Below are 20,881 nucleotides of genomic sequence, written 5' to 3' on the forward strand. Positions count from 1 at the left end.
CCCTAAGTCCAAGGGCTTTCCTCAGAGTAATGCTTAAACCCTGTGTAAACCCAGTGCTCAGCAGAGCTGCAGCACAGTGTGAGTGGAGTAGCTCTGAAAAGCTGCAGTGCCTTGGAATTGTGTTTACTGAACAGTAATAGTGGAGAGTGCTGTGGCCTTTTCAGTGTCTCCTGAAATTTCCTTTTAGTGTTTCTGAACAAAACTGTGAAATAACCTTTACACATAGTACTGTCAAACACAGACGGAGAGAAGCTGAAGGAATAATTTATCTGAAGGAGTGGTAAGAACTTGAGCTTATTATTATATTAGTAGGTAGGTAGTTTTTTTAAAGCTTGGTTTGAAAAAAAATTAACAACACCTGAAATATGTTGAATTTGTATCTGCTGTCTTTCAATGCTTTGTAATCCTTTGTGACCACATCCTCTCCTGTATAAGGCTGGGAAATATTCTCATCCCAGCTATGGAAACTGTGGAGCCTACTTGGGAAGTGAGACACAAACTCAGTGTGTTGTCTAAGACCACCCAGAATACATACATAGAGTAAGGAACTGAACACAGGATTCTCTGGGTCTAAGCTTGAGTTTTAATGATTAAAGAATCTTTGGCTCCAGTTCTAGCACTGCTGTTGTCTTCTCTATGATTTTTCCCCATTTTGGGGGGAAATAGAGAAAATGACTGCGGTGGTGTTGGCAACTCTCAAATTGACCAACTGACTTAATGCTTGTAAAACTCTTAATATTTTCTCCCCTAGGACCTCAGAAAGATGAAATTAAATGTTTCGATTTTATGGCCAAGTCAGCATCTTAATACCATAATTGGATTTGTGCAAATGTGTTCTAGGTCTCCTATGTAATTAGAGATGAAGTGGAGAAGTACAACCGAAATGGGGTAAATGCACTTCAGCTGGATCCAGCATTAAACAGACTCTTCACAGCAGGCCGGGACTCGATCATAAGGATATGGAGTGTCAATCAGCACAAGGTCAGTCATGAGAGGCTTCTAAAACTACTTGGGTTTTTTTCCAATTTGTCCTGCTAAGTAAGCTGCCTACAGGTCTTCATCTGATACTGGTTTTTAACAGCTGTCAATTATTATGATGGCAAAATCATTTTGATATTGCTGTATAGTTCTTTGAGAAAAAGGTTCTGGAATAGTGATTTCAAACAAATCTGCATTAGGGAACTTCTGGTCCGTTTAAAAGTTCAAGAAGGTATCACAGCAGGATCTGATAGTTGCAATCTTTTCCATTTGCGTTGGGATTTTATAAACTTTTTTGTTTCTTAATTTGCAGCAAGACCCTTATATAGCATCTATGGAGCATCACACAGATTGGGTAAATGACATTGTGCTCTGCTGCAATGGTAAAACGTGTAAGTACTTAAAAGTTTGAGAACTACAGTGTTCAGAAACTGTATGCAAGTGAATTATTAGCTGTTTTAATTATTTTCCATCTTTTCTTAGCATGTAAAACTAATTTGTGATGTATATTGTAAACTGATAAATAAATGTAAGCAGATGTGTTAATGAGAATTGAAATGTGTATGTGAATGATTCTTTTAGTCTTTTTTGAAAAGCTAACTAGAGTAGTACAAAAATGCTCCAAAGTAATATATAAGCCATTAAAATTTAGTCTTTATTCTTTCCAATTTAGTGATATCTGCTTCTTCAGATACTACTGTTAAAGTGTGGAATGCACATAAGGGATTTTGCATGTCAACACTAAGGACGCATAAGGTGAAGAACATTATCTGTAAATACTCTGTGTGATCACTGGCATTCTTTTAATTATTAAGATGTAGACTTCAAATGGATCATATTGTTGATTCATGTTGTTATTTATTTTATTGTAGGATTATGTGAAAGCATTAGCATATGCAAAAGATAAGGAACTGGTGGCATCTGCTGGGCTGGACAGACAGATATTCCTCTGGGATGTAAATACTCTAACAGCACTGACTGCCTCAAATAACACCGTAACAAGTAGGTACCTGGGGAGGCAAATGCAATGCATTTTATTGTGTGCCTTTAAAGTAAAATAAATTTTATTTATTTAAACCTCACAGATATCTGTGAGATTGATTTAAAACTATAGACACCAGTTTCTCTGTGTACCTGAAAAACGTGCAAGGACTTTTAAGGTGCTTTTAGTATGTAATCAGTGCATTTGTTGCATTATATAATAGCTGGAAATCTAGAGCAGCCAACAGTCATGGCATTTGGAATAGAGGACAAGTCTCTTTGAACTTTTTCTCCTGAAATGTAATGTGCTGGTTTCTCTGAAACTTGATAGGGCTTTCACTTGAGAAGCTTTTTGCTTCTCAACTAACCCTTTACAGAAATTTTCTTAGATTATTTGTCCGTGTGTTTTCTGTGTATTATAATTTGGGTTTGATTTTTATTTGTATAGATGCTGAAAAAACATGCCATACAACTCCTCAAGCAGGACTTGATACATTTATCAAATGTGTCAGAAGAAGAGTAGTTACTAGACAAACTAGATTAAAAACCAGGCAGAGCAATTGGAAGCAGGAGTTACATATAAAGGGTAACATACTGGTGAGATCTAACTCAATGGATATTGGAATGCAAGGGGAACTGTCTGTAGGTTCTACTTGTCAGGATTAATTTTTAATGCCATCATTATCTTTTAGGAAGTGATCTGTCCTGCTTCTCTCTCTCAGTGAAGGCACTATAGTAAATTGTGAAAATTTTTTTATAAAGCAATTCCAACACTGCTTCCATAGAGTAGTCAAGGTAGAGCTGTTGAAGTTTTTCTTCTAGGAGGTATCACTCCAGTGGGTTTGATTCCTTGAGTGAATAATGTAGATCTGGGTCATGAGCATCCTGGTTTTTAGTGGCTGTTTTGCAATAGATTGTTTCAGAAACAGGTCTAGTGTGACCACAGTGTATTTTGTTCCTTGTTAGGTAGGTTGGAAAAATTACTGTTCAAAGTGATTGATCTCTTTGATTTTTATGTGTAGTGTTTGGTACATGTTTAAAGAGTAGCAGAGTCTGATGGTTGTGTTGGGAAGGAACAGAGCCATCTTGCACACTGCCACGCTTGAATTTTCTAGATAAGGCTAGTCACTTCTTCCTTCTTAGGTTAGGAGTGACTCAAGAAAAATCTGTGAAACTAAAAATTGGAATTGGCACAACATACTCATAGGAAATTTCAGGAATATGATTATGTAAGTAAGAGACAGGCATATATTTTTTTATTAGTGTATTTGTCTAATTCTGAAAGGTGTGTTGATTTTCTGGATTTGGTAGCTTCTAAAACTAAAACTGGCATGAATTCTCCATCTGTATGTTTAAAATTCTCTCTTCCATTCCTGATACCTGTATGTTATGCTTTCATAAATTATTATGGTTGTTGAACAGCATACTAACCTTCAAGAGCCTTCAGTTCTGCATTTTGCCCTGAGGACAGTGGAAGATTATGGCTTTATTTTGGCTGCAATTAATAGATTTCATTTGAAAGTTTACATCTGGATAAACATAACTAGTTGTTAAGAAGACCCCAAAGTAAAGCTGCAGAATTCTTGATAGAATCACAGAATATCCTGAATTGGGAGAGACCCTCAGGGATCACTGAGCCCCACTCCTGGCTCTGCACAGAGCAACTCCAAAAATCCCACCATATACCTGAGAGCATTGTCCAAATGCTGCTCGAGCTCTGTCAGGCTTGGTGCTGCCCTGAGGAACTGTTCCTGTGCCCAGCCACGCTCTGGGGGAAGAACTTCTTTGTAATATTCAGCCTAAACCTCCCCTTCCACTGTGGCAAAATGTGATACTGTATTATGAGATCATGTTACACACACAATGTTGGAAACTTACCTCCATAATGTAGATAAATCATTATATAAAGTCTCACATTTTAGCTGACCAAGCAGTTTGTTGTTATTCTCAGCCTTTTCGGCATAATGGTGGTATAGATTTGAGGCTTGATTAAATGCTTGATTATGCTCTCTAAATACATGACTTTCATTTGCTGTTTCTGTGCTTTTCCCAGTTGAGGGACTGGTACTTTAATCTCTCCCAAAGTGGATTAGCCTAGATGGTACAGAATTCCTCAGCTCTGATGGTAGGTGTGATGCTAAGGAACTGCCATATGGTTTTCACAAATGCAGAGGTAGCATCCATGCTCAAGTAACACATTTCAGCACTGCAGTGTAACTTCTGCATCTCTACTGAGCTGAGAGAAGAGCCTTTAATAGAAAATGCAGAATTTTACTGTTCCTTGGCTTAGAAAAATATCTCAGCACTTAAATCTAAAGGCTGTGTGTTAACAAGGTCACGTAGAAGTATCATACTTCACTGAAGTAGTTGAGCAAGAGTAGTTTGATCGTCCTGGCACAGAATTGTGGTGCCAAAAGGGCACCAGATTGTATTGTCTGTAAACCTGAGGGGCAACTTCCTTTTTAGGCACCAGTAAATTAGAATTGGGATGGGGTTTCCTAGCAATATGCTGACTGTGGTCTTTCTTTTTATGAAACAACTCTACATCTGTGGCAGAGGGACACCATTTTCATGGAACAAAGGGTATTAAAGTATCAGTTTTGAGGAATAAGTATGTTTTTCAAATGACAGCATTAAAATTGAAAATGTAAATTTTGTTTCGAAATAGCTTCTTCCCTGAGTGGGAACAAGGACTCAATCTACAGCCTTGCAATGAATCAAATGGGAACAGTTATTGTATCAGGGTCCACTGAAAAGGTAAGCAATCCTTGGTAAGGCTCATTCCACTTCAGTTTTAGTATAAAGAGACAATTTTATTCCTTTTCAATGTCTTGTCTGTAGCAGCTTATGTGTTTTGAATATTGAGGATAGACACTTTATTGAAGTGGGAGTCTAAGTGTAGGATACAAATCCTGCCATAGTCTGAAGATGTGATATATTCATATAGCTTTAATACACAGCAGGGACAATCAGATCATCTTGTGTAAATCTGAGATCATTACATTTCGCCACAAGGGCTCTGATTCGGGGAGCACATGACTCAGATGAGTGTAAAAACTGAAGCAGTTGCCATGGGCAGGAAAGAAATGGTGCCAGCAATTTGTAAGATCCCTGCAGGAGGTGGGAAATGAAGTGAGGGATGAAGTTTTGAGTGTTCTCAAGAGGTAGCCCTTGCTCATTGTTGTAAAGGAAGCTGAAACACAATGAAGTCCCTTGAGTTGTTTTTTACCTTATCTAAACTTGAGAGAATTTTATTTCCAAGTCAGTATAAAAATGAAAATAGGATACACCGCTGAATCATCTAAAAGGATCCCCAGAATCTCTTTTTTCCCACATCACACTATCTTGTTTTCCAGTCACTTCTGTTGCTTAATTTCTCAACAAAAAAAGCCAGAGCAAGTGAAATTAAAATCAAGAGATCACATCAGATTACTAGAGGTGCATGAGATGTAGTTATGTCTGTCTTGTTCTCATGAAGTGTATTCCCAGTGATGGATGTCTGTTTGTTTGGAACAAGGTTGATTTATTTGGAAAGGCTTGATTTCTGCAGAAGAAATGAATTGATGGGAAGAATGGTGTTAATGCCAGTTTTCCAATGTCTATTTCTGTAGGTTCTAAGGGTGTGGGATCCAAGAACTTGTGCAAAACTAATGAAACTCAAAGGGCACACGGACAACGTAAAAGCTTTGTTGTTGAACAGAGATGGCACCCAGGTATGTGCTTTAACCTGAGATGAAGGCATTTTACAGAATGCAGAAATGTCATTAGTCCTTTTCAATGTAAATATTTAAATGTCATAGGTTACAGAAGGTAACTGAACAACTGTTTTATAGGTATTTAGTGATTAAGGGAGGGAGTCTGATGGGGGGAGTTGTATTTTATTACAAGTTCATCTAGATATAGAGGGGCTGGTTTACATAGAACGTCTGGAAATTATGACTAGAGTTATTTAGCACTGTGTTTATGTGAAAATATAACCATAAGAATTACTAATCAATTGAAAAAATTATTTTGCAAGACTTGAACACCTGCTTGATTTAAGTACGATGGTTGTTGCTCAGTGTCTTTCAGGCAGCTCTGATGGGACTATCCGCCTGTGGTCCCTTGGGCAGCAGAGATGCATAGCCACATATCGAGTCCATGATGAAGGTGTTTGGGCTCTGCAGGTCAATGAAGCCTTCACTCATGTTTATTCAGGAGGAAGAGACAGGAAGATTTATTGCACAGATTTACGAAATCCTGATATCCGTGTACTTATCTGTGAAGAAAAGGCACCAGTTCTTAAGGTAATTGGGTTTAATTCAGAGAATCACAGAATGGCTGAGGTTAGAAGTGACTTCTGGAGATGGTCTGGTCCAAGCAGGGCAACCTAGAGCCAGTTGCCCAGGACCACATCAAGTTGGCTTTTTAATACCTTCAGGGATGGAGAATTCACAACATCAGGGCAATCTGTGCCAGTCCTCAGTCACCCTCACAGTATAAAAGTGTAATTGCGTGTTGTCTGGTGAAACAGTGGCTTGAGGTATAAATTGATACAAGAATTCACATTGGGTAACAAGTGTTTACTACACCACATCTCCAGTAGATTGGCTTTATCTCCTAACTTGCACCTGAAGCTTAATTGTCTGAGGAAGATCAATGCCTGGCAGCTACTTCATGTATGAAAATTCAAATATTACTGAACCTGAATATGCATTATACATGAAAAGTAATTTTTACCAGGCTGTGGCACAGTTTCTTATGACTGAGCTGGCAGTACTGAAGCTTTGTACAAAAATGGGTGTTACTTAGCAGCAGCATAGGACAGGACTATGTTAGAGTATGTTGCACACTCATGGGAACCTGGAGTAAAATTTATGGTGGGTTTTTTGAACACCTAACCATGATGTTTTCTTAACTGCAGGAAACTGCATATCCAAGTCTGAGTCTTTGAAGAGGCTGCTTTGGGGGATTTAGTTTTGGTTGTGTGTAGCTCTAGAAGACCTTGGAACATGCTGGTGTATGAGGAGGGTGCAGTTGAAACAGATACCAACAGATATAAGCAGTCTGGCTTTCATTGTCAGTGAACTCTTACTATGTTCAGATAAATTCCTAGATATAATAGTTTAGTTTTGAAAAAGTCAGAATCTGAGAAATTTCAGTTCAAAATGGAAAATGACAGCTCTGGTCAGCTGTACAGAGAGCAGAAGGGGTCTCTGATATCTTAGCCACAGTGATTTATTGCTGTCTAAGAAATGTAATGGCAGAGCCAAACATATAAAGTACTTTCTAATTAGTGCAGAACTTCTTAGGTTCTTAACCCTATGGAGCATCTGAATGCAAAGTAATTCAGAAAATACTGTACTTGACAAACTGTCCATTAGACAAGACTAGAAACAACTTTGCATACTGAGTATTTAGACTTGCACCTACTTGCATTTAGGTATTGCATCTACTTTTGTCCATGTCTAGAATCATTATTGAATATTTGAAACAAATTCTCTGGATTTTCAGAAATTTCACCTTAGCTGTTTTCCATTTCAACTTTGTATTTCTGCAGTAAACTGAAAGCAGTGCTGTTCCTGGGGTACTTCCAAGTGAGGGAGCAGGTCTACACAGGGCAGTATTAATTATCAAAGGGAAACTAATTTAAGCATGACTGAAAGTTTTTGTGTTTCATTATTTAGATGGAACTTGATAGATCAGCTGATCCTCCTCCAGCACTTTGGGTTGCAACAACTAAATCCTCTGTGAATAAATGGGTAAGTGATATATTTTACAGTCAGTGAAGTTAACTAAGTAGTCATGGGATTTGCAGTTTTGGTTAGGGAACTGTTGGGCTGTTGCTTGCAATTGTACTGCAATGTGCTGTTATCTGTAAGCTTTCTTTAAAAATGTCATGCATTAATATTGAAATTGATCAAAAGGCTTTAAGCTTTGCATTACTTCCTTTGGTGTCTATTTATGTTGCTTTTAGGAGTAAATTATCTTTCTTGGAACTGGGTGGTTAACATCTAAATATCAGCATGACCTGGCAGTTGTTACTCACAGATAAAAGCGAAGTTTATAGATTATTATGAATGTGTCATGATTTTGTTTCTTTCTTTAGACTTTGAAGGGAATTCATAATTTTAGAGCGTCTGGAGATTATGATAATGATTGTACCAATCCCATACCACCCCTGTGTACACAGCCTGACCAAGTTATTAAAGGTAAACAGCTGTTTTCCAGAGGATCTTATAAAATCTGTTATCATTAGCAGAAATCATAGCTTTAAGGCTGACTCAGATTTTTAGATACTTCATATTACCATTTCAACCAAAACAGAGACAATGTGGTTATAGTCTATCCAGTGTTAGTTAAGCAGTGTTTAAACCTTGGTGACATCCAAGTCTTACATGAAAAAGTGAAACCAAAGAACAGCACGTCATGTTGTACAATTTAATTTAATGTGATACTAGAAATTAATGACCTTAATTCTTGTTTGTTTGCCAGGGGGTGCTAGTATTATTCAGTGCCACATTCTTAATGACAAGAGACACATATTAACCAAAGACACAAATAATAATGTGGCATACTGGGATGTCTTGAAGGTAAGTATATGATTTCAGATTAAGCTTCTACTGTTGGATGATTATTTGTTTGTACCTTTTTCATATAGAATTTTAATGTGTGAGATTCCTATGGTAGAAAGTAAATAATCTTTCTGTCCCAAGTTTGCCTTTCGAAAGACATTTCTGAGCTTTTTTGCATCTTTGCCTCTGATGTGGGGCTGACATCTGCATTCACCTGAAATTCTTTTCTGAAAACAATAATGTCTGTTTTGATTGAGTTTTGTTTCAAAAAGGGCTTGTAGAGACCTCTGAGCTCATCTGTCCAGTGCAGTAGGGAATAGCATAAGGAACCTTAGCCTGCAAGAGGGAAATCTGTGCCTTCAAGTCCTGCTGCAAACTCACAGATCCCAAGTGAGTTTGACTGGTGGTATCTGGATTACTCTGGGAGCCTGAACACACTGCATACCTTGTTAGTTGGTGAGGCAGCTGGTATTTTACTCTGGGAGCCTGAACACGCTGCATACCTTGTTAGTTGGTGAGGCAGCAGGCAGGAAGGCAGGGCTGGCAGGAAAGTTAGCAGAACAAAGCGTAGCTTCTACCTAGTGTTGCTCCTGTAAGTTGAGGGAGACTTGGTGTGGCATTTCTTCATCTTGCTTTACCCAAGAATTAGTCAGAGGAGAGGGAAAAGAGTGCAGAGAGAGAGAACTAGAATCCCAGATCAGTGTGATCATCAGCAGTTTCTTCTCTTGGAAAACCCTGCTTGAAATTTTAAATCTTTTCCTCATCTTGAACTATGCAGTGCACCAGCCAAGATGCAGTAGTGAAGTAAAACATGCTCAGCCAACTCGCTGAGTTGATGACTGAAGGGAGAAAGAAGGAAATTAAGTTGAAGAATGTCAGTTTGTACTAAACATGGTCTAGATTACTTTTGGGAAAGTGAATAGCTTTTCTTTTTATTTCAGTTTACAGTTGGCTTATAGTTAAGTACAGTGTTAGATCTCAGGAGCAAAGTTAAATGCTAATGTTAATTTGTACCTTCATTCAATTCTTCTCTTTTTAGTAAGGCTGTGAGAAGCATCTCAGATGTGTTTCAATATATAATCGCTTGAGTGATGGGATTAGTAACCAGGTCAAAGTGTCATCTTATGGGTAGGATCACTGCACTCTAAAGCTGAGAGTTTTTATTCAGGATGCTGGAAGAACTGACGGAGGTTCTCCTATCTATAGCTTCACCCTTCTGTCTGTTTTCTGTAACTTTTCCCGGATTTTGAGGAAATACGTCTGGCAAGGTTACAATGTGGCTGTGCAGGGTTAGTGCTTGGACCGGCTCTTGTTTTTTTCCGACTTTAATGGTCCGGATTTTGAGGAAATAGGTCTGCCAAGGTTACAATGTAGCTGTGCAGGGTTAGTGCTTGGACTGGCTCTTGTTTTTTTCCGACTTTAATGGCTCTATGATTCTAGTCCTTAGAGCTTTGCCTAAAACATGTGTTTCAGGATGACTGCTTGAGGAACTTTAAAATCAAAACTATAAAATAAAACTGGTAGGTAAACTGAAACAGAAATAAATAACCTGCACGCAAATTTACTCACTGCTGTTCCCATTGCAGTAATTGAGCTGAATCTGTTGCTAGATTTGCAACAAATAGTGATGTACTGAAAAACAGATGCTGATGGGGACAAGAATGTCAGGATGCTAGAAGATAGTTGTCTACTCAGTGATAAGCAGAATGTTTTCTTTTAATAAACAATATTTCCATACCTCTCTACTGACTCGATTCCAGTACCTCAGAAACAAAGAATAAAAATTACTTGCCACATAAACTGCTGTTCAATTCTTTGTGAAAAATCGGAACCTTTAACTCGTGTGTTTCTGGGCTGCAGTACTCAGGAAGAAATCATAAGTCTTAATCTTTCCAAGTGTATGAGAAAGTCAAGTAGAAGATTTGAGGTGTTGAGATGACTCAGTACTTGTGTATTTCTTTTGGTGTACAGGCATGTAAAGTTGAAGACCTTGGGAAAGTAGATTTTGAAGAAGAAATTAAGAAGAGATTTAAAATGGTCTACGTGCCAAACTGGTTCTCAGTGGACTTGAAAACTGGGGTGAGATACAGGTCCTAAATCTGTTGTTCTAATGTCATATTTAATATTTTTTCAGATACTGTTCATTCACAAAGGTTTTCCTGTGTTACAGGTTTGAAGAACTTAATTTATCTGATGATTTATCATCATTTATCTGATGGGTTAAGTTTATTTTCAAGTAAAACAGCAAATTTTACCTCTCTTCTTAATAATCTGAATAACAGATTTATTTTTGTTATTTTTAACTCATGGTATAGTCCACCAATATGAGTTATAAATTAATACGGTTTGGTAAACAAAGTGTGCTATCATGCATTTAACAATTCTTTGGTTTGAATTCCCAGCTCAGTATGAATAAAATAAATGTATAGACTTGTTTAATCCAAACCAACTATTGCATTCCTCTCCTGGTGGTCTTTTTCCAACAGATGTTGACAATTACTTTGGATGAAAGTGACTGCTTTGCAGCCTGGGTTTCAGCAAAGGATGCTGGATTTAGCAGTCCAGATGGTTCTGATCCAAAATGTAAGTTTGAAAGCATGCTAGTGTTTTATTGAAACACAAAAGCAGAATAAATTCCAGTATATATGTTTGAAAGCAATCCAGGGCCACATGTGTCAGTAGCTGGTTGGATTTTAGGGCTTTTTTCTTAACACTAAATTCTGCAGCAAATTCTTCAGTGACAGTGTTTGCTTTTTTCTGAAACATTTCAGACATGTTCAGGTTTTCTACTTAACTTGGTTTTAAACCTGAAGAAGCAAAAGGGAAAATCTAATTATGACCTAATCCAGAGAATGTTACAGCATGTGAGTGATCCAGCAACAGGGATTCTAGTATCAGCTCTTTCAGAAAGATTGTAACATAGGGCACTGAGGCTGTGCTAAGCAGATTTCTGTGCTCATAAATAGTTAGCTTTGGGAAGAGAACTACTCAAACTCTCGGGAAATTCTCAGCTGTGGGTCGAATGTAGACTATTATGTTGCTAATGTTGGGTTTTTTTGTGTAACTAAAGTTCCACCTCACTGTGTCTTGATAGTGAACCTTGGAGGGCTTCTGCTGCAAGCACTTCTGGAGTATTGGCCTAGAACACATATCAATCCAATGGATGAAGAAGAAAATGAGATAAACCATGGTTGGTATTTTAATATTTTCTTTTTTAGGATTTGTCCATACTTTTGGTTTATTTATATTACTGTTTTTTTAACAGATGCAACTTGACTTGCTGTCTTATACCTGTCTCTATGCCTTATAGACTGATGGGTTTTAATGCTTTCAGATTTGCTTTGCACAAGAAAACGTGTGTTGTACTTCTGAAAGTATCAGCAAAAATTGTTAGAACTCTAGTCTGTAAAAAAAAAAAGTAAAAAAGGTGAATAGATGATTCTGAAGTTACAGCAACATGATGCCTTGATGAAAAACAATTACTGGCAAAACTAAGGGTTGACTTGGAAAAGAAACAGCCTTGATAATGACAGCAAAGAGCAACAGTTCAGTTATTTAGCATTAGCTAGTATTCTCTTGACAGAACTCCAGTTTGCTTTTAGGTATTATGAACAAAATAAAATAAAGATCTGTTGGAAAAAACATACACTCAGTGTAATAATACATGGGGTAGGTCTATAGAAAACCACCTTAGAGTGGTGTTTTAAGGTAATAATACTGAGTCTAATCAGGCATGAGATGAAAAGCACAGATATGTAAAATGTAAGGTAGTGGCTGAATTTGGCAGGACTAAAGAGACTATGTAACTCCTAAGTTTGAAATCAATTCAGCCAAAGTCAGAGTTGACCGGAAAGTCTTGTCTTCGGCAATTAAGAAATTACTTTTTGTAGGTAGATAATGCAATTAAGAAAGCTCTATGTTCAGCAGTATCTCACCATTTTGTGACAAAGATTGTGCCAAGAGTTAGTACTTTCTTCTTTCAAAAATGGTCTCTGTGGAGGGTTACAGCCTTTGGCAGACTCTTCTGGATCAAGTTGCTGATTCTCATACAGTTGTGTATTGCAGTCTACACCTTAGAGCCAGGCAATGTAGGGGAAGTATCACTCACAGGCTTTTTTTTATTGTTGGAACTCTGATGCTGCAGTACATGCTCCTGTGCATAGTTGTGGATTAGTGGAATGTTTAAAACATTCACTACAGAATCAGTTTTCATTTCCCTTTCAAAAGAAAAAGTCTAGAAACTCACCCTGAGCAGTGATGAACAGTTGGACACTGAAATTTTTGTTGAGACACAGGAACTTAAACACACACACAAAGAACTCTTTCAAACTGCAGGATTTTTCACTCGCTCTAGCTTCAGTATGATGGTTGTCCCTTCTAATATAGATTTTCTTTTTTTTTTTATTTTATTTTGATCCTTTGCTTAATACAGTTTCTGACATTTCACTACATATGTTTGTGGTTAGAAAGCTATGGAATTATTCATCTCATGAGACTGTGCCATTTAGGCATCTTATATTGCTTGAGCCATCAACATCATATTCAAATACAGTAACCAGATGCTGCAGTGTAATTGAAATGATTTTCCCTAAGTGCAACTCAGGCATTTAAATTCTTCTCCACTGTGATTCAAGGTACCTGACTGACCAGAAACTGCACTGTTCAAGGGGTGCATAAGTAATGCTGTCTTTTCTTTAATCTTATCCTATCCACCTGATATGGAATCAGCTTATTTGGTGTTTGAAGACCATACTGCTGTAACTAGCTGTAAATAAACTGAATGCAGTAGCTTCAAGGAAATGTGAGTCTGAGCTGTCCTAGTACACTATTTTGACACCGGGCAAATCCAGGTAGAAGAGCAAAGTGAATATCCTTCAGAGTTCTGCACTGTCAGTGTAGAGAGGAAGAGTAGTCTTCTCTCAGTGGAATCTCTTTAGTTGATTACTTGATATTAGTATTGTGCAGTTTGACAAATCCTCAGAATTCTGTTCAGGAACTGGAAAAACCAAACCTAGTAATAAGATTTTTGGCTCCAGAGCTCTATTTTTCTTTTCTCAAAGGCTTTTGAAGTAGACCTTCCACGTACCTGTCTTGATCTCTTTGCTCTCTACTGTTCTTCCTTACATACTTGCTGTGTGTTGGAAATAAGGATTTTGTTCTTTTTCCTGAAGCTTATGATATAGTTAATTTATGGATAAATTAGGTGTAGGTGGAAAAGATGCCTTTTGGTCTATATATGCCCAGTTTTAAGGCCTAATGTAGTAGTCTTACTGCTGTGTTTTGTTTGTTTTCTTTTTTCCAACAGTGAATGGTGAGCAGGAGAACAGAGTCCAGAAAGGAAATGGATACTTCCAAGTGCCACCACATACACCAGTTATTTTTGGTGAGGCTGGAGGACGCACTTTGTTCAGGTATAAAAACTCAGGAATGTAAATTCTGTAGCTAAACAAACACTTCCTTTGTGCAAGCAGAAATGTTGTCAAAAGATAACACTTGCATCTGTTCTGTACATTCAAGACATATCCTTGACAGGCAAAATAAGCAGCTGTTCATGATAATTTCACATTGTCCAACTGAGCAGGTGAGTTTGAACATGAACAAGATGTGGTAGGAGTTGTATATTGTTCTTAGTTGTATGTCATAGCTTTGAGGTATTTTTGGGTGCCCTCTTTCTGCAAGTGGATTAACTGAACTTTGCTTTAGAATGAAACTGCTACTTTAGATTGTTGTAGAACTTCTCTTAGGGATCTGTTTTGATAGTCTTTGAGCATTAACTACTCAGGAGATGCTACTCACTGGAGAGTTGGTTTCTGCTCTCAAAATTAGAGTTGATGATCGTGTAGAAGGTCCTAAGCTCTGGCAGGTTGAATCCCAGGTTCTGTGTTGTAATGTGTAATGTACTTATTACTCTTCTATTTCTTTTTATTCTACATTGAAAAGCCTAACTGTGATATATGATACCTCAGACACGGTTTAATAGTGCTGCAAAACAAATGCTGGGCATTCAAACACTTCATATTCAAACATTCAATATTTACTGACATAGTGGATTTTAAGGGGTGGGGGATGTTTGATTTGCTGTTTGTTTACCAGACTGAATAGACCCAAAAACTCAAATTGATGAATGAAACTCTTTTCAGCTTTGAAAACTGATTTTTACTTTTCTTTTCTGCTGTATCAATGTATTTGCATTATACCTGGGGCCTAATACTTGCATCCATTCTGTACTGATGGATCTTACCTCTTACACAGCTTGATCACCAAGCCATGCTTAGGGGACCTAAAAGATGGTTTGCAGGACTCTGATAAAATAGAATCATAAATAGTTTGAGTTGGAAGGGACCTTAAACTGATTTTTACTTTTCTTTTCTGCTGTATCAATGTATTTGCATTATACCTGGGGCCTAATACTTGCATCCATTCTGTACTGATGGATCTTACCTCTTACACAGCTTGATCACCAAGCCATGCTTAGGGGACCTAAAAGATGGTTTGCAGGACTCTGATAAAATAGAATCATAAATAGTTTGAGTTGGAAGGGACCTTAAAGATTGCCTTGCCTAATTCAGCTTAAACCTCATTGGAATTTACAAAGTTAGATCTGGCTTTGTTTCATCATTGTTTATGCACATTTCTTAAAATTATTTTATTCTTTCCATTTGGTGAGGGCTTAGCAGATGCTTTGTATGCAAAGCTCATTTTTCCCAAGCAGAAGAGAATTGCTTTATGCCAGGTGCCTTTCCCCTTCAGATAGTTTTGTGCTTCAATGCACAAACATACACAATCCCAGAGCAAAGTAGATTTTTTAATTTTCTCTGTGTCATAGCCATAGTCTTATGAGGTACTTCTCCCTGTTTCTGCTCTGGGTTCTGTCCTCTTCCTGCAGCTACTTCTTATGGACTTTACAGAAAATAATTGGTCACTTCCCCTCTAAGTTTGATGCTAACCAAGTTCAAGCTCCCTACCCATTAAAAGGACAGGTCCTCTCCTGAAAGCTTTTTAATGCAAATTACAATAATTGTTTTCATTCACAAAGCTTATTCCTTTGTGTCTTAGGTTATTGTGTCGGGATTCAGGTGGAGAAACTGAATCTATGCTTCTTAATGAAACTGTGCCACAATGGGTAATTGACATCACTGTGGATGTAAGTATTGTGTGTATAAGTTTTGCTTTTTGATTGTTGTTTTTTTTTTTTTTTTTAGGGTGTACTACAATTTTTAACTCTGCAGTATCTGCAGTGACATTTTACATTTTTGCTCTGTTTGTATTTAAAATAAATTATCTCAAGGTCTGTATTCAAAACCCTTTGATTATTTTTTGATGTGTCCAGTTAAGGTATTTTTGCTCACTTTCTTCTGACATAAAGTCTTAGATAAAGAATTCAAAGCCCTGTGCATAATTGGTATCCTTTTCGAGTGAGGAGCTCGGGAGCAGAGAATACACTTTGTATTGCTGCTGTCTTGTGATACTCTCTAATTGCCTTTGAAATAAATGATAATTTATATTCTAAAGCTAGATGATCAGTGCATAACCTAAATTGAAGTGTCTCTGGAGTATGAGTGATTTGGAAGTTAGCTGTGGTGGGGATGTTGATTAAGAATCTCTCATGGGTTTTGATAATTAGGAGCTGAAAATACTTCACATAGCAGCTGGTGGAAATAGGAGCTGATAACTGTTCATCCTAAAGTAACACTTTCGAATGTGTTTCCTTCTAGAAAAATATGCCCAAGTTCAATAAGATTCCCTTCTACCTCCAACCTCATTCATCATCAGGGGCAAAAACTCTAAAAAAGTAAGTAATGCATATCTGACTCTCAAAACTGCAGAAAGAGAACTGCAAGCTCAAAAACACCCAAAGCCAAAGCATAAGAATAACACCAAACCAATTCTCTGGTTTGCCAGAGAATTGTTAGGTTTCTTTTGGGTTCAACAAGCAGTTGTTCAAGGTTATGTTAAGAAATATCTGAGAAGTAACTACTGAAGTGAGACTTTGTGTCTTTTGTGCTATTTAATCAGAAAACAGAGCAACTTACAGATTGTTACTCTGTTCAGAATCAGAGTTGATGTTTCCAATTGCTCACAGTGAAGAATAAAAGTTTTTTTAAAGGAAAACGTACAAAACCTGACAGTAGAGAATACAAGCTTGTCTGCCAAGCACATGAACTGTTACAGGGAGCTGTGTAGGTCAGAAATCAAGGCAGGTCCTCAGATATGACCTCCATGTCATAGACAGTATGCCTGCCATTTATACCCAACAATTTTCAGTATTTTCCACAAATACCTGGTTGCTCTTTATGTTTTACCGATTTTTTTCACATCAGAGACAAGTTTGTGAAAGAGGAGCTTCATAGGCTTTTTGTGTACTTTGTGGAAACACTGCTGCTGCTCATTACATGAGAATGCCCTTCTGTTAATGTCGTGAACAGCACACCCTGAACAGCATTTTCTGGTCTACCTCTTATTATTTCGTATCCTCTGACCTTTAACTAATGCCTTTCTATTGAAAGAATTAGGGTAGTGTGCAATATTCTTCATCTAAGCTTTGATTTTAATTTGGTCTTGAATGTCATTAACATTTTTTAATATCTTTTGAATATCTCACCGCTTTTGAGTCCTTTTTACTGTGTGACTCTTTGATAAGTAGCTCTTAGGATCATGGTGTTCTGGATGATCCTGATAATCTACTATTGAATTTATAAAGAGCTTACCTGTGTACTTGCATAGTTTGTTACAGATTGAGGTATTGTAAAAATAATAAATGTAGTTTCTCAAGTTTTTTCCTGCCAAACTTCTCTTACCCTATATAGAGACAGACTGTCAGCAAGTGACATGCTTCAAGTGAGGAAAGTGATGGAACATGTGTATGAGAAAATAATAAACTTGGATAATGAGTCTCAGACAACTAGCTCTTCCAACAATGAAAAAGCAGGAGAACAAGAGAAAGAGGAGGACATTGCTGTGCTAGCAGAGGAGAAGATTGAACTTCTGTGCCAGGACCAGGTGAGTTCCTTGGGTATTCTGACCTGTGACCAAAACCAATGCCTAGCAATGAATTTGTGGTGAATTTCTGAACACTGAGCTTGAAATGTGCTATAGATTATCTGTTGCATTTAAAACTAAGTACATGTTTTGTTGTCATCTTAACTTAGTGCTGACACAATTTCAGAGTGCTGCAGGTAATGGGATCAAAGAATTTCTCTAGGAAGCCTGTTTCCTTTGGTCTGACTAGGGGATTTTACAGGGTTACTGACTCATACTCAACAAATGGACTTAATACAATTTCATAGAGTTCAGCTTCTAGCATTTCTGGAATGTCTTGAGGTCTCTGTTTTTAGCAATGTTCAAAATTTGTCCAAAGTCATGAATTTGCCTAGTTAAGTGGGTAACAATTAAATATTGAGGAGGTGATTGTGATATGAAGTTACATGTTACAGTGCTAAAATCTTTCAGTAGTGCATCAGGTTTACTTGCTGGTTTAAAAATCTGAGCCTTAGCATAGTTCATCTGTTCACTGTTCTGCCCAACCAGAATGTGGTTTTTTTTACAGTTTCTGACAGTCTAGCAGATCTGTGGAATAAAAGATGAATTTTTGCTGTTTAGGTTTTGGATCCCAATATGGACCTCCGAACTGTAAAGCACTTCATTTGGAAGAGTGGCGGTGACCTGACGCTTCACTACCGCCAGAAATCAACGTGAGGGGAGTGACAGACCCAAGTGGTTATTGACCATTCTGTACTGGTTCCAAGAGTAGTACTATAGAAGCCCACTGAACCCCTAAGGTAGATGAGACTTCTAATGACTCAGTATGGACGGGAAGTATACATTTAACTGAAATGACTAATAGATCTGTAATATAGAGGAAAAAAAAATCTATATGACTTAAACTAAAGTCTGTCCTAGTCTCAGTCAATGAGATGGGAAGTCCCTGAGTGGTTCGTGTTGTGTGAGGTGTACAGAGAGTGGATGATAACCCAGTGCAGACTTTTGCTTCCTCCTTTTTGCTTTTTTTTTTTTTTCCAGAACATAATATCCTCATCTGCTCATGAGTGATATGAAACTGATTTGGTCATATTAGTCACTGTGTTCACAATGTAACTCAGAACTGCACACAAGGTATTTTTAGTACATTCCATTCATATAGTTCCAACAATGATTCCTCACAGGTTACTCAAACATTTCTACCACTAAAAGAAATTTGGAAAAGAAAACCAACAGAAAATAGGCATTTGCATACTTGAATGAATCAGCCCATTTAATTGCAAACCTAGGGTTAACATCAGAATTCTTGTAATTGCTTTAGAGAGCAGGATAAGAACACTAGATAAGTACCAGGGCAGGGTGAGTCCAATGATGCTGTGCATCATAATAGAGTGAACATGCTTTGCAGCTACTTAAAGTTGGGGTTTTTTTAAAAAAAAATATATATAACTACTTCCTGCACTGTGTCCTAGGTGTTCTAAATACACACTAGTCGAATTTTTGGTATCTGTGCTCCAAAACTATGTGACATCTTGTTTAAAACTTCAAACCATTCTGACTATAACTTCATATGTTTAATGTTAAACTTTAGAAACTTCTCAGCTAATTTCGTATTCATGAGATAAAAATACTTATTCTTCTTTTCCGAAGTTTTATATGCAGTTGTTCTTTTGTTATAGATTTATGCAGATCTTCTTTTCACTGTTATTTCTAAAAATCTGTGGCTGTCATAGGTTCATGGTAGTCTTTTATAGAGTCTTTAACTTATTGGGGGGAGGGATAAAGGCATTTCAGCTTTTCGTGAGAAAACATGGGGATATCCCAGAAAACCATTTGTAACCAGAACAAATTACAAGTCCTCGTAGAGAAATGGTGTAGAAATGACTCTTGTCTGAAGCAGAAGCACAAGTGCCTTCAAGGGGCAGTATATTATTGGAGTTTCTTCAGGAGACATATGCTCTTGCCCTTCCTGTATCTTGCTATCAAGATTTAGGTTGAGGCCTAAAGAAGGTCCCAATAAATTATATTACTGGGATTGTTGGTCAGACAAAAAGTAAAATATTTTTCGTCGTGTTGTATTTGAAAAAAAAATAGTCAAATCATTCCCTTCTGCACTTTTAACCTTATGGAAACAAACTCATTGCTGAAACAAAAACCATGGGTCAGAACTAAGCTAGCATGTCTTTTTCCCTGTCTTTTGAGAGTTGGTTTCAGTTTTTAATCCCAATTTTTGTGTATGCTTAGTTTGACACAGTTGTGCTATAACTGCACATTCTTAGTGCTATTTGTGAATGAAATGGCTAAACAGAACTGTAACTTTTATTGATAAATTGTCCTGACTTGTATTTATTAATAGCAAGGGTCTATGCTTGTTCCAGTAGGCACTCTTTGGGTTTGGTTTTGTTTCCTGATCATCTTGCTGTCCCACTGTATACACTGGAGTTGCTCCCAGTAATTTTATTTGAAATCAGCCAAGGTTGTAATTTTTCTTCTATTTTCTCTTTCTAACCATCCCAAAACGCAGTAACAGGAAAGATTGACAGAAGAGTCTGCAATGCCAGAAGGGTAAATGATGATTCACAGCTGTATAGAATAAAAGGCTTTAGTTAAAATATTTCCAAGGTTTTTTGTGTACTGGATCAATTATGCAATTTTGGACCTTGATCATTGCTATTTAATGTTACAAAGGGCTTCAGAGTCCTTTGAAGCCTCAAGTAATGGAATGGCTGAAGAAATGGCAGTGCTTTAGCAAAATTCCCTAAAGACAGTCTTCGAATATGATGGGATGTAAGGATTTAGGAGGTGTTCAGACCTTTAGATGTGAGCTCTGAGAGCTGCTTGAGGTGGAGAATGTGCTCGAGTAATGCTGTTGGCATGGGCAGTGCTGCTCTGGTACCATGAAAATGTTTTGTGCGAGTAAGTGACTCGTGACGGTTGGTGCTGAGCTATCTGGATGTGGAAAGGTTGTAGCCCTGTAAGAGGCACCTGGGAAGCCAAGGCTGGGTTTCCTGATGCTGAAAATTCCAGGACAGCATACTCAAAGCTTCTGCTGTGGGGACCATTGGCTGAGCTGATCTCACAGAGGACTCACTAGTTCAGAGACCAAAGGAGCTCCCAGAGACTCCCAGCTCTTAGATGGAGTGTGAAGTGAAAGGAGTTTTTTGCCTACTCCCTTTTGATTTCTCTCACCTTTTCTGGAATTGTGCTGTGTATAGGAGTCCTGAAGGCAGGAGAAGGAGAGCATTAAGGAGTTAATAACAAGAATTGCAGCTCTTGAGGACTTTGTGAACAGAGTTCCAGGTTGCTGGAATCAGAGAAGAGGCTGCTGATTTGTAGAAGTTATTTTAATTTCCAAGTTCATAATGGGAAGGAATCGTAAATCTTGTATT

The 20,881-nt window shown here is 37.6% G+C and overlaps 1 protein-coding gene across 1 annotated transcript; it reads left to right on the plus strand.

Annotated features, from left to right (window-relative positions):
- Positions 1 to 840: 840 nt before the first annotated feature.
- On the plus strand, positions 841 to 19,259 carry WDR48 (WD repeat domain 48; the record flags this gene model as incomplete). The annotated part of the gene is made up of 18 exons (XM_009073211.1): positions 841 to 981; positions 1,292 to 1,370; positions 1,652 to 1,734; positions 1,851 to 1,980; positions 4,628 to 4,716; positions 5,571 to 5,672; positions 6,021 to 6,245; positions 7,626 to 7,700; positions 8,048 to 8,150; positions 8,434 to 8,531; positions 10,485 to 10,592; positions 11,000 to 11,096; positions 11,608 to 11,703; positions 13,819 to 13,924; positions 15,570 to 15,657; positions 16,229 to 16,305; positions 17,321 to 17,513; positions 18,114 to 19,259. Coding segments are annotated over 18 exons (1,986 nt in total), but the record flags the coding sequence as incomplete, so codon positions are not given.
- Between the last annotated feature and the right edge of the window lie 1,622 nt (positions 19,260 to 20,881).

Source organism: Acanthisitta chloris, unplaced genomic scaffold (assembly GCF_000695815.1).
Source record: "Acanthisitta chloris isolate BGI_N310 unplaced genomic scaffold, ASM69581v1 scaffold26564, whole genome shotgun sequence".
In the NCBI taxonomy this organism is placed as follows: Eukaryota; Metazoa; Chordata; class Aves; order Passeriformes; family Acanthisittidae; genus Acanthisitta; species Acanthisitta chloris.